Below are 14,110 nucleotides of genomic sequence, written 5' to 3' on the forward strand. Positions count from 1 at the left end.
CGATCTCACCTTCCCTCCAGGACACACCAGCCACAGTAAGGGTCGTGGGCCAAGAGACAGGAGTGGCAGTCTGGATGCTGCTGACACTCAGCCACTGGCCTCTTCTGCAGCTGGAACCAGGACAACACAATCAAGTTCAGTCATGCAAACCATCCACACTAAGCTCCTAAAAGCTCCTGATTTTAAAAAAATAAAAAAATGAGAGAATAGGCAGCCCAGATTTCCCAGTGGTCATTAAAATAATCCCAAATACATGCCGCTTTAGCAAAAGAAGTGAGACTGGGTTAGACATGAGGTTTAAAATGATTTATCTGTAAAGAAATGAGGCTATAAGAGTTCAGTTACTGTGTGTGTACCATGTTATGGGTCATGATGAAGAGATGTTCCTGTTTCTGATCCAGGATGAGGTCTGAGCTGATGGCTGCATTCTTCTGTATGGGGGTCACAGAGTACTCCTCAACCTCACCGTTTGGCCCCAAGAACACCTGCAAACATAAATATGAACGATTAGATAACAGGTGAACCGGCTGCTGACATGAATATGCATCTCTTCACATGCTCAGTTTTAAAAAGGAAAGTGCAGTTATAATGAAAACATAAAAATAAACAGCTTATTTTCCCGTTTTATTCAGAGATGGAACTGCAAAATCCTTCAATTTAACCATTTGTCAAACTGGTAGCTCAAAATGGTCTTTTTAAGGTTGTTGATATTGAAAGGTACTCTGGATTTTTTGCAGTTAGTTGTAAATCTTTAAAACATGTAGCCCCTTTCATCCATCCATCCATTCGCTTCCGCTTATCCTTTTCAGGGTGGCGGGGGGCGCTGGAGCCTATCCCAGCTGTCATAGGGCGAAAGGCGGGGTACACCCTGGACAGGTCGCCAGTCTGTCGCAGGGCCAACACACAGACAGACAACCATTCACACTCACATTCACACCTAGTGGCAATTTGGATTAATCAATTAACCTATCCCCACAAGCTGCATGTCTTTGGACGGTGGGAGGAAGCCGGAGTACCCGGAGGGAACCCACGCAAACACGGGGAGAACATGCAAACTCCACACAGAAAGACCTGATGGTGGAATTGAACTCAGGACCTTCTTGCTGTGAGGCAACAGTGCTAACCACCGTGCCACCGTGCCCCTTTTCATTATTAGTAAAATATTTTTCTAAAGCTGCAGATTCAGAGGCCTTTTTTATTCCACACGTTCCAGTCAAAACCTGATAATTACATTACCCACACTGTAAATCAGCCATAGTTCTGATATTGTTGTACCTGCAGTGACAATCTGACTTCTTTCTGTTTACATCAGCAGTTCCTTTTCCCCCAACAGCTTCTGACTCAGACTCCTTTTATAGTTTCCCTTTGATTCAATGGAAGAACTCATTTAATGGAAGAAGCCTAATCCAGTTTAACAATTATATGAATCTAAATGGTTGTGATCAGGTATTAAATATATCAAGGCCCACACAACTGATGAGAAACTAAGGTCTGACAGACGACACTGACTCATTCACATAGTTAACAAGGTTGAGGAGGTCTCTGCAGTCCATCAGTGTGCGGCCTCTACGGCTGCTGTAATGTAGGTTAACACGAGTGCACAGCCTGACCAACTGCTCCACATCAGCAGTTTGACGTTATTTACAGCAGCCATCAGATCCATTCCACCCAGTGCCACAGTCACATATTTCAGTGTGAAAGGAACAGAACAACACCTCAGCTCAGATACTCCGTCGCTCAGTCTTTTTCGAAAAACAGCTTTAGATCATCTCTAAACAGTTGAACAGAGTCAATGAGGTTCTTTCCACAGTGTTCTCTTTACTGACACACTGGAGTCTCCAGGTTTGTTACGCTTTCTTTCATGAATCACATTTTCTACAATAACACGCATACAGCTTTAAACAACACTTAAACATAGCAGCCATCAGGTCTGAAACTGTGTGTTCTCACACACAACAGGAACAAGAAAGGAAACATTTTCACACGGGCCCCATCAGACCTCAGTGACCGGGACACTTGCCAGGTTTAACTTCTACTTCAACTGGGTGAGATATTTTCACCAGTTTAGAGCCGTCTGTAACTGGTCACCAGCAAGAAACTCTTACATCAGCAGGCTCTAGAGATTCAGAAATGATGTGGGTGGCAGTGGGTGGAACCTGTGAAAAACACCCCAGTGTGAGCTTGCCCATCTCTCAAACTGACTGACACCACATCAGAAGGCTGCGTTTTTTCAAAACTTTGCAGCAGTTTGCATATCACACTTAAACTACCAACACGACTTATCAAACCAAAGGTTAACTTATTTGTGTTGGGGTATTTTACAACCTTTGAGTGTGAACACATCAGATTTGTTCGATTTCAGTGTGTTTTGTTCAGTACTGAGTGAATGAATACTAGCTTTGATGTTTTTATATTTATTTATGCTAGAAAGTTTAGGAGGTGTTGGTACAGAGATCACACTGCTCACACTGTGACCAATGCACTGGTTGAAGAGCAGTACAGTTTCTGTGGGTGAAGACAGCATGTATGTAAACAAAGCTACAGTGCATATGTGAAAATGGCTTATGGCTACAAAGGTTTGTCCATCCACATATATTTAATCTGAATAATGAATGACAATCAATAAAGAAAAGACATTTTCTTGGCCGTTGAGAGCCTCTCGATTTCTTTGGAGATCTAACAGATCTAAAATGCAAATGAGACTGACTTTAATCCGAGCGTCTGAACAAAAACAGATCCCGTTTGGCACCCTAACACAGACAGTGTTTCTGTACAAACCACGTCTCAATTAGAAGATAATGCAGAGCTAAACCAACTCTGTTTATACCCTGCGATCATTTCTGTGCTTACACAGAGCAAAAGCTCGATTCCAAAAAAAGTTGGCATTCTGTACAAGATGTAAATAAAAACAGGATTTAGCTGTTTGGCAGATCTCACAAAGCCACATTTCATCAACAAAGAAACACAAAAAAACCAATCAAATCAAAAAAGTTTGGTATCTTGCAAAAGCTCTTAGCTCAGTTTGAATTTGATGGCAGAAAACTGTCTCAAAATAGTTGGAGTGGGGGCACCAACAGTGGTACTGAAAAGAAATGACTGGAAGCTCATTCAGTTCACTGGCAGGAACACGGCCGGGTATAAAAAGACCATCTTAGAGAGGCCAGACGGGCAAGGCTTCACCAATCAGGCCACATCTACAAGTATTTCCCATGATGCTGATGCTTGAGTTTGACTTTAGATTGTGACGCTCGCATTGGATGTGAAATGGATTTCAGTCCTTAACATTTCAATTTCATGTACTGCAAAAACAATTACGCAGTAGATGAAATTAAAAATCAGCAAATTTCAACGCACTTTGAGCACCTGCACCTAAAAACACTGTCATAGTATAAAGTCAGAATTTTGGCTGGCTTCAACAAACATACCAAAGATTTTCTCTGCATTTGGGAGTCACCACATCAGATCATCCACCACAATCGGACCCTCAGACCTTCAACCGATTCCACATGTTGGAATTTCCCCTTTTATTCATACAGTAAACACACACATACATATATACATGTGATATATACATGTGATATATATATGTATTTTGACCGTCTGTGGCTGCACAGACAAAGTGCTCATTAATGAAACTGACACTGTCTGCTGTCATGATCAATAACTCAATTCTGAATGAGGCTCTCTGTTTTGAAGTGCATGTGTCTGCCAGTCAGCGATGACAGTGCACAAAAGTGGAGCTCTCTAAGGTTTAGCTGGGTTAGTGTGACGTAATCGTACAGAAAACATGTTAATAGGCGTCATTGTGCCGTTTCTGCTTGTGCAGGGGGCCCTGACCACAAGTCACCATTCAGGAAAACCACACAAAGAGCCAACTGTGAGCAGACGAGCTCACGATCTACAAATTCCTCGTAACAAGGGAATTGCTGGGCCAACTGATCTTGTTGCTGAAGTTACGGTTTATCAAAATAAAAACATATTTTAGATCATTCTAACATAATTCTCTGCATCTTTTAGGCTTGCCAGCAACAAACACAAAGTCGGCATCATTCCTTCAATCGCAGACTCTAATCTTGTTGCTTTTTCTGATGGTCGTTTGCGCCAACAACAAGAATCGTCTGTCTTTCCTTGTGTATTACCAAGTTTCAACCTGATCTCCCTCAGAACCCACAGCACTGGATGACTCAGGTACCTCTGAAATCCGACTGACAGCATGTCATCTCCACCGCGCTTCACACAATCTGGTCACTGAGCCGAAAGCTTACAGTTCATTCAATATGAACTGTGTCTGTATTTCTCATGTTTGGTACCCACTGTCACAGAGCTCTGACAAGAGTTCACAGGATTGTGCCAAATATCACACACATTTGCAGCTTTAACAGGTTTAATTAAACAGGGCCAATGAGCACAGAGGTGGACATTCAGCTTTAAGATGATTTTGTTTGCTTTCAGGCTGAATGCTGTATTTTTGTAGCATCAGTAACAACACTGCTCGACACACAACAAAAACCAGCTCATTTGGGCTTCTAGTAGATATAATCCATTTTGTCCCCCTGAATCTTTTAATGCAGCCATGTTAAGATGTACAACATACATAAAACAGGCAAACCAAGAAGTGGAGGGAGACCTCTACCAGGAAAGGCACATATCTCTGTCTCCAGATGCAGGAGGAAATTTTAAACTCAAAACGAGCATCTTTGAGGAAGAGGTTGGATTCTACAGCAACAAGGTTCAAAATCAAAAGTGTTTACGGACAGAAGTCATTCTCATGCTTTGCTATTTTAGAATGACACGGAGGTCCGGTTTATTAAATAATCAAATTCACAGAGCTTAACAGTTTTATTAGACCACCACCCAGTGTAAGCTGTGTGCCACAGCTGCCCTAAATTAACAGTAATGGTGATTACCTAAATTGATTTTTACAGTTGACACCAGATATTTACATACACTTCTTTACTGTCAAACATCAAATCAGTAATTTTTTGTTTTAGATTAATAAATATTAACACATTTGTTGTATTTGTGAAATGACAGAGTAAAGACAGAGAACATTGTTGTGTATTTTATTATTACTTTCACCAAAGTCAGAAGTATACACACACTAAGTTTATTAACTCCAGATTATTCCATAGAGGAAAAGGAGGGAACACCATCCTGACTGTGAAGCACGGGGGTGGCAGCATCCTGCAGACGGGACTGGTGCACTTCACAAAATACATCATCAGCCAGGAAGTTGAAGGAAGCTTGGGTGCAAATGTGTTTTCCAAATGAACAATGACCCCAAGCATACCTCCAAATTAGTTACAAATGTCTTAAGGACGACAAAGTCAAGCTGCTGAAGTAGTGTGGGCAGCACTGAAAAGGCAAGAAGGCCTACAAACCTGACCCAGTTACACCAGTTCTGTCGAGAGGAGTGGGCCAAGATCCCAGCAAACTGCTGTAGAAAGCTTGTGGAAGGATAAGGGAAACCGTTTTGGGGCAATTCTCTCAAATACAAAGGAAAGTAATAAAAAATACATTTTTTCTCTCCTTATTCTGACATGTCACAAAGACAAAAAAAAGTGAATATTTATGGATCTGAAACAAAAAGTTTACTCCAATTTGATGTTTGACGGTAAAGGGAAAAAAGTTTGTGTAAATATCTGGTTTCAACTGTATGTTTCTGTAAAGGTTAATCCACCAGCACAAGCTCTTTAATCAAAATGATATTTTTAAGGCTAAAAAATTATCATGAATTTTAATTTAGTATTTACAAAAAGCAGAAAATAGTTAATAACATCATCATTATTTTTTTAACCACATTAAATTTATTAACTTTAATTATTAAACAAAAAATAGTTTCAGTGGCTAAAAGTGATATTAGTAAAGTCCAGTTACCGGCTCACATTTGCATTTAAAAAGGTGAACTCTTAGGTTTAAATAAACAGCATTAAGCAAGAGAGGAAAGATTATAAACAAATTCTCTTATGGAGCAGTGTGGTATTAAAAACACAGAAGCACATTCATTCTCAATAATGAAAGTATCAGTGGATGGATTAGGTGTTTTTCATACTGTTTATTTTTCTGCACTGGTCTCATGTTTCAGCACACTGTTAAAAAGGTAAGACTGCTGCTAGAAACCCAACTCCACCGCCAGCAGGATGATGTTGTAGAGATTACTCCGGGTGTACCAAGTGTAGCCCGTCTGTCTGTAAACACAAAGATTTCAGACCTGACAGCAGAGAGCAGCCAGTGTCTGGAGGTGAACAGAGGGAAGACTTGAGCTCAATGTTTGCTGAGCTGATCTCTGCATATGTACACTACAGTTAATTAGGGCTGCCACGATTAGTCGACTAGTCACGATTACGTCGACTATTTTAATAGTCGACGCGTCGTTTGAAGCTTTGTAAGATCCCAAAAGACGCAGGAATAAGTAGCAGGATTTAAGAGTGTAATAACGGACTGAAACAGAAGATGGCAGCACTGTATGTACAAGGATGCCAGCTACCGTTAAACCCCGAAGAAGAAGAAGAAGAAGAAGAAGAAGAAGCAGCTGTGTCCCAGAATTCATAGCGCGGCCCAGCGCAGTTTCCAACAATGGCGGCAGCTAGTTAGTTTTAATGTTACTCTTATTATTCTTTCTGGGTCACAAAATAAACGTTTAACATATTTTCAGGCGAGAATGTAGCTGTGTAAATCTCAAATATCTGCTCAGTTTATCAGGACACCACATATTTTCAAAAGCGCTCCGACGTTTTCGGAGACGTCTGTTACCCACTAGCTCGTTAGCGAGCCGGGGGCTAGGCTCACTAGCGCCGTGAGAACACCGGACTCCCCGCAAATCGTTTTCAAACCCACCGCTGTCTTTCGCTACTCAGGTTAAATATATATGAGTCACTTAGATAACTTAATGTTATTGTTTGGCTTTTTTTTTTAGTATTTTATTTGTTCCTGAGTAAATCAGTTTGGCTGAGATTAAAGTTATAGTTTTTGCACAGCTGAATAAACGTCAAGCAGACAGCTGATTATCAGAAGTGTGAGATGCTCCAGAATTTACTCCAGTGTCCTGTTATATTTTAGATAGCAAGGAGTTTATTAAACTTCACCGAAACAATCTGCAAATTTCATTAAAAATTAATAAACTATCATCTTGTCTTTATTTTTAGTTAGCACAGACCTTAAACACTTAAAGCTGTAAGCTAATGATAGTTATATAAGAGCAGATGCTGCTGGTGCAATAAGCTGTAGTTTTACGTCTAATGGATGATGATCTGATTAGTCGACTAATCGCAAAAATAATCGGTGACTAGTCGACTATCAAAATAATCGTTTGTGGCAGCCCTACAGTTAATACACCCAGCATGTTACTACGGTTCAGGGTTTGAACTCAAAATAACAAGCACAAAAGAACGTTCCACCACAATCTGTGCAGAACATCAAAGTTGGCACAAAATGCTCTTTCTTAAGACCAGAATCCAAGCGCAACCTGTCTGTGCATGTCCTGAAACACGATGAGCCATGTTACCTTGTGTAAGTTCCCTTTGGAGTCTCCCAGGAAGGCGATGGTATGTCCCACTCTGCTGCTGACAGCCACAGCAGTAAGACGGGCAGAAGGGCTGTCTAATATGGTTTCTACTTCCACAGGAATCCGGCTGGCCATGGGGCTGGGGGTGTGGTCGGAGCCGCAGGGGTAGGCATCCAGGGTATTCTAACAGTGGGGGAACAGGAGAGAAAATCCGTTTGCAGTCCGTGTTACGTTCAAGCAAAACACAAATAAAGAACAAATTAAATGTAAACTCCTCAGTTAGTGTTGTGCACAAAGAAGCCCTCGGGTGAGTTGTTATTAAGCCAGTAGCCAAAAATATAACAGCAGCGCTCCTACTGCAGTAAAATCACAGCAGGATGTATTGTGAAAGGGCTGGGGTTTGGGAACAAACTAAAACTATAACACAATATTTGCTTTTTCTCCACAGTGTAGCTCTGGCGAGAGTCCTCGCTCTGGCTGCAGGGCAGTTGTTTTTTGTTCCAGGCCATTTGTTTTTCCACAAGAATGTTACATCGGGGTCATTGCTTCATCACTGGTTGTCCTAACAGTAGGAAATAGAGGGAATGAACCTGAGCCCGGCCTGTCGAGCGCTACTTGTTTTGATGGACTGCGTGTTGTTGGCTGGTGTGGTGTTATGAATAGATTCCTTTTTTGGCTTCATCCTAAGAGAAGCTCAGTAAAAACATGTTTTCAGATGTAACCACTGCACACAGCTTTGAGCCTGACTGTGAACATGTCGCTGACCATATGGGGAGCTTCACAGAGGACTGATTAAGCTAATTAAGGGCCTGCTTTGTCCACATCGGGAGAACCGAGGCATTAGGGGAAAACAAACAAAGAACACTGCATGCTAAGAATAGAGTTCTAAAGTTATGACACCCAGTCTAGGAACATGCCCTGGATGCTTGCATGCGACCTGCTGGTTTGGCTGACGAGTGCTGTGCACACTAGATCATCCGGACTTTTAGCCATAAATTATATGGACAGTAAAAGCACAAGAGAGTAACCATAAGGTCAAAAGACCACTTGAAGTGCATTCCAGCCACTAATGTCAGGCATGAGTCACAAATCCTGATCAGCATTAAAAAAAAAAGCCGTTTCCAGTGGTTCAGAGCTGGTGTGAGACTCTGTCACTGCTACAGATGGAGCATTGTGGCAAACAGTGAACGGGGATGATTTGCGTGCCAGATTTGACATCCTCATCATATCACGTCTCTTTTCAGCTCCAGATGCCTCCCGACTGTTCGCCTATAACCATCTGCTTTGCTATGATTTACCTGGACTCAAAAACATCTCTCTGTCACACTATGTGCCTGTATCCCTTAATCTTGTTCTCTCTCTCGTCTTTCTTTATCCCTCTTTGTCAGGCCTTGTTAAACACTACCAACTCCACCCCACTAAGTACAGCTAATGCCTCAATCGATCCTCCCTGACCAGTAATTGTATTAAACTGCACCACCTGCTATAGATTCTCCCCTCAAGACAATCGGCTGTGTGTGGCTGCACGGGTTTCTCACATCTACTGCAAACGAGAGAACGATAACAGAGGGATGTCAAGCATTCTGTCCAAATTCAGTGTTCACAAGGATACATACAAAAAGTCAGCTGGATTTAAGAGGTCTAATTCGATACCGTCTTTTAGAAAGAAATTACATTAAATTTCAACTCCTGTCTTGTATAGAGATCCCTCTCTTGGAAGAGGACTGCTGTGCACAGATGCACTAACATTAGCTTTCACTCAGGAGAGTCATCACTAGAGTACAACAACATGTTCTTCTGCAAACAGAATGATGAAAACAAGGTGAGTGATGGTGCACTGCGTATTAGCTTTCACAGTTAATGGTTTACTGCGTTCACTTTCAGTTTGTGTGAACATTTCCATTCACAGGAAAGAAAATAGTCCAGGAACAAGGAAGGTCTTCATAACCACAAATTACATTTTTACACAATATAATGGAAGGCTATCATTATTCTTGTAGGCAGTAATTTTTCCTTTTAGCAACACCCTCTCAGACACAAACCTACAATTACACAGTGACGCGGGAGCGGAGCTCCGTCACTGAACGCTGACCACTGAGCAGCTTCACAGAAGAAACTCACTTCCTAATGCAAGTTTCACAATATCTGCACAACAAGCAAAGCAAGCAGTTTACAAGCAAAGTGCGAGCAGAAATAGCAAGCGTTTCACCCTAATTTTGTGTCTTAAATAAAACCATACGACATTAAGTAGCTGAACAAAAACCAGCTGATTCAACAGGTGAGCTCACCTCTGGCAGATTGGCACAGTTGGATTTGACGTCATATTCAATGTAGGCTGCCTCCACTCCTGCTTCTTTACCCATCTGTGTATAGCAAAAGTCTCTGGTGGAGTTGATCCTGCGGTCTACATCTTCAAGGTTAAACACACAAAGAGCCGACTCCTCACTGGGCCGAGTTGAAGCCAAACGAGTGGAGAAAACACCAACTAGAGTCTCTGAACCCCGGCCCCCTACGTCTTCTTTGGACACGCCCAGCTGGACAGCTTGCAAGAGATTGTAAATTTTACCCGTCCTTGAACGACATGTCAGCGGTACTTCCACATAGGAGTAATAGGCCTGATCATCCAAACACACGCGAGAGATGTAGGTACGGTACTCGCGCGATGGCGACTTTAGGTCCCTTCTGTAGAAAAGGAAGTACACGTGCTGACGGTGGGCGAACGAGGCAACAAAATTATGATCATACTCTGAGAGGCGGCCAGCCACGGCCAACTTGGCAGTCTCTTCGTAGGAAAAGATGGGATCCTGGGCAAGGTTTCGCGTGGAAATAGGCGGATGGCTGCTGGTGTAACCCCGACCCACAAACAAAACAGGCTGCTTGTCAGGATGAGAGCGAACCACAAGCCCAACAGTACTAACATTAGGGTGATTAGCCGCTACGTACTGAGTATCAACCGGCCTCTCTGTGGAAAAAAGCACTTGATCCACAGAATCCAGGCTACGCTTCTGGCAAATTCCTTGGTTGACACTGCCGCAGGTTATAAGTTCCATAGAGTAAGGATTGACCAACAAGAGCTTGTTGTGGTTGCTAGTTTCTCGGGCCTGAGGACAGTTGGTCTCAGTTACAGGAGGTAAGCAATCCCGGCTGTCTGTAACGGGGCCTGTGTCATCCTGTAGCTCAGGTTGGAGGAAGGGATCCAACTGGAACAGGCGATTTCGGGCCCCGACGTAGACCCGACCCACGTTGGGGTTAGGATGCAGGGCCAGGTGCTCAAACAGAGTGTCATTTCGGATAAACGTAGGATAAAAATTGGATGGGAATGAGTCTGATCCTTGGACAGTGCCTATAGGAAATAAAATTAAGGGACAGCCAGTGGCCAGCAGCAGGAGAGAAAGCAGCGTTTTGACTGCTGACAATGAAAGACGCACCATCCCCAGAGGCATGGCGGCAGAGCTGAGGGAAAGAACAAAACACAGGATGTCAAAGAATTTTCCAGACACAGAAGTTATATCATGGATTCACACATAACAGAACTTACTTTAGAAACCATCCACCCATCTATTTTTAATCTCTTTTTGACAACACAATTATGATTTGAAACACAAGACCTTACTGAACTTTAATGTTTAGCGGTATATACAGTGGGGCAAAAAAGTATTTAGTCAGCCACCGATTGTGCAAGTTCCCCCACTTAAAATGATGACAGAGGTCAGTAATTTGCACCAGAGGTACACTTCAACTGTGAGAGACAGAATGTGAAAAAAAAATCCATGAATCCACATGGTAGGATTTGTAAAGAATTTATTGGTAAATCAGGGTGGAAAATAAGTATTTGGTCAATAACAAAAATACAACTCAATACTTTGTAACATAACCTTTGTTGGCAATAACAAACGTTTACTATAGGTCTTTACCAGGTTTGCACACACAGTAGCTGGTATTTTGGCCCATTCCTCATTTTGGATCATTGTCATGTTGGAAGACCCAGCCTCGTTTCATCTTCAAAGTTCTCACTGATGGAAGGAGGTTTTGGCTCAAAATCTCACGATACATGGCCCCATTCATTCTGTCCTTAACACGGATCAGTCGTCCTGTCCCCTTGGCAGAAAAACAGCCCCATAGCATGATGTTTCCACCCCCATGCTTCACAGTAGGTATGGTGTTCTTGGGATGCAACTCAGTATTCTTCTTCCTCCAAACACGACGAGTTGAGTTTATACCAAAAAGTTCTACTTTGGTTTCATCTGACCACATGACATTCTCCCAATCCTCTGCTGTATCATCCATGTGCTCTCTGGCAAACTTCAGACGGGCCTGGACATGCACTGGCTTCAGCAGCGGAACACGTCTGGCACTGCGGGATTTGATTCCCTGCCGTTGTAGTGTGTTACTGATGGTGACCTTTGTTACTGTGGTCCCAGCTCTCTGCAGGTCATTCACCAGGTCCCCCCGTGTGGTTCTGGGATCTTTGCTCACCGTTCTCATGATCATTTTGACCCCACGGGATGAGATCTTGCGTGGAGCCCCAGATCGAGGGAGATTATCAGTGGTCTTGTATGTCTTCCATTTTCTGATGATTGCTCCCACAGTTGATTTTTTCACACCAAGCTGCTTGCCTATTGTAGATTCACTCTTCCCAGTCTGGTGCAGGTCTACAATACTTTTCCTGGTGTCCTTCGAAAGCTCTTTGGTCTTGGCCATGGCGGAGTTTGGAGTCTGACTGTTTGAGGCTGTGGACAGGTGTCTTTTATACAGATGATGAGTTCAAACAGGTGCCATTCATACAGGTAACGAGTGGGGGACAGAAAAGCTTCTTACAGAAGACGTTACAGGTCTGTGAGAGCCAGAGATTTTCCTTGTTTGAGGTGACCAAATACTTATTTTCCACCCTGATTTACGAATAAATTCTTTACAAATCCTACCATGTGAATTCATGGATTTTTTTTTTCCACATTCTGTCTCTCACAGTTGAAGTGTACCTCTGGTGCAAATTACTGACCTCTGTCATCATTTTAAGTGGGGGAACTTGCACAATCGGTGGCTGACTAAATACTTTTTTGCCCCACTGTATATTAATATTAATCATGACCAAAATAATGAGGTGAGCATACGAACAAGTAATCCTCCTCTAAACACTTCTACTCTTGAGTCTGTACGATGTAAATAAAAGGGCTGGCTATGCTCTAGTTGTCCTTTATTTGCAAAGGACAACAAATCAGAAAAAAGTTTTCTCAACATGACAGTGAAAAACATCTTTAGGCAGATGAGCTCAAAGACTCAAGACCAACATAGATAAAGATCATTTTTGAATTGTGAATCATGCAAAGCTACTGTAGTGGAGCCCAATTATAAAACATCTCATGGTGAGCTCTCTCAAGACCTTTGCAACCTTATTCTTGTAAAACATACTGATGGGATTTGTTACAGAAGAATTTCTAAACTGCTGAAGGTACCAGTGAGCATTGTTGAGGCCATAATCCGGAGAAGCCGGCCGCGACCAGGTGCTCCCCGTAAAATTTCAAACCGAAGAGTGAAAAGAATTACCAGAAGAGTCATCCAGTACGTTTTCCCCTGTGTCATTTCTCATAATTACACATAATTTATGGACACCTATGGTTTGATGTCTTTGCATGTGTGGATTGGACGTGTGGTTACCAACATCTGGTAAGACTTTCTTGTCCTTGAGAAATATATTTACTTATACTTGTATATTATGGCTGCTGTAACAGTTACAGCATAAACCAATGTTAGCAAAGTAGAATGGGAGGCAGAGCCTTCAGTTTTCAGGCCCCTCTTCTGTGGAACCAGCTTCCAGTTTGGATTCAGGAGACAGACACTATCTCTACTTTTAAGATTAGGCTTCAAACTTTCCTTTTTGCTAAAGCATATAGTTAGGGCTGGACCAGGTGACCCTGAATCCTCCCTTAGTTATGCTGCAATAGCTGTAGGCTGCTGGGGGATTCCCATGATGCATTGAGTATTTCTTCTTCAGTCATCTTTCTCACTCACTATGTATTAATAGACCTCTCTGCACTGAATCATACTTGTTATTAAGCTCTGTCTCTCTTCCACAGCATGTCTTCATCCTGTCTTCCTCCTCTCTCCCTAACCAGTCGCAGCAGATGGCCGCCCCTCCCTGAGCCTGGTTCTGCCAGATGTTTCTTCCTGTTAAAAGGGAGTTTTTCCTTCCCACTGTTGCCAAAGTGCTGCTCATAGGGGGTCATATGATTGTTGGGTTTTTCTCTGAATGTATTATTGTAGGGTCTACCTTACAATATAAAGCACCTTGAGGCGACTGTTGTTGTGATTTGGCGCTGTAGAAATAAAACTGAATTGAATTGGAATTACCAGAGCGATGAACCAATCAGCACCGTCTCCCAAGAATCTTCTTGGTTCAAACCCAAAGTGGGCCCTTTTTGTGGAGAGTTCCCTCTCTGCCTGCGTTGGTTTCCTACAGGTACTACAGGTTCCTCCCCCAACCCAAGGTCTGTGGTCTGTTAGGTTACATATGTGTTAGGCTAACTGGTAACTCTAAACTGAAAACGGACGTCAGATAAACTAAAGTATGGCGAATAAAGCACTCTATGAATGTATGCTTAAATATGG

General features: G+C 42.5%; 1 protein-coding gene across 2 annotated transcripts in view; it reads right to left on the minus strand.

Annotated features, from left to right (window-relative positions):
- Nucleotides 1–14,110, minus strand: part of plxnb1b (plexin b1b) — a 93,377-nt gene that overhangs the window by 21,278 nt on the left and 57,989 nt on the right. For both annotated transcript variants that reach the window (XM_026169110.1, XM_026169109.1), the window contains exons 3-6: nt 9,793–10,957; nt 7,505–7,687; nt 357–485; nt 10–110 (exon numbers count right to left, since the gene is read on the minus strand). In XM_026169110.1, coding sequence (XP_026024895.1) covers nt 10–110; nt 357–485; nt 7,505–7,687; nt 9,793–10,947 — 1,568 coding nt within the window. In that variant the 5' untranslated portion in view covers nt 10,948–10,957. The remainder of the gene's footprint in view (nt 1–9; nt 111–356; nt 486–7,504; nt 7,688–9,792; nt 10,958–14,110) is intronic.

Source organism: Astatotilapia calliptera, chromosome 5 (assembly GCF_900246225.1).
Source record: "Astatotilapia calliptera chromosome 5, fAstCal1.2, whole genome shotgun sequence".
In the NCBI taxonomy this organism is placed as follows: domain Eukaryota; kingdom Metazoa; phylum Chordata; class Actinopteri; order Cichliformes; family Cichlidae; genus Astatotilapia; species Astatotilapia calliptera.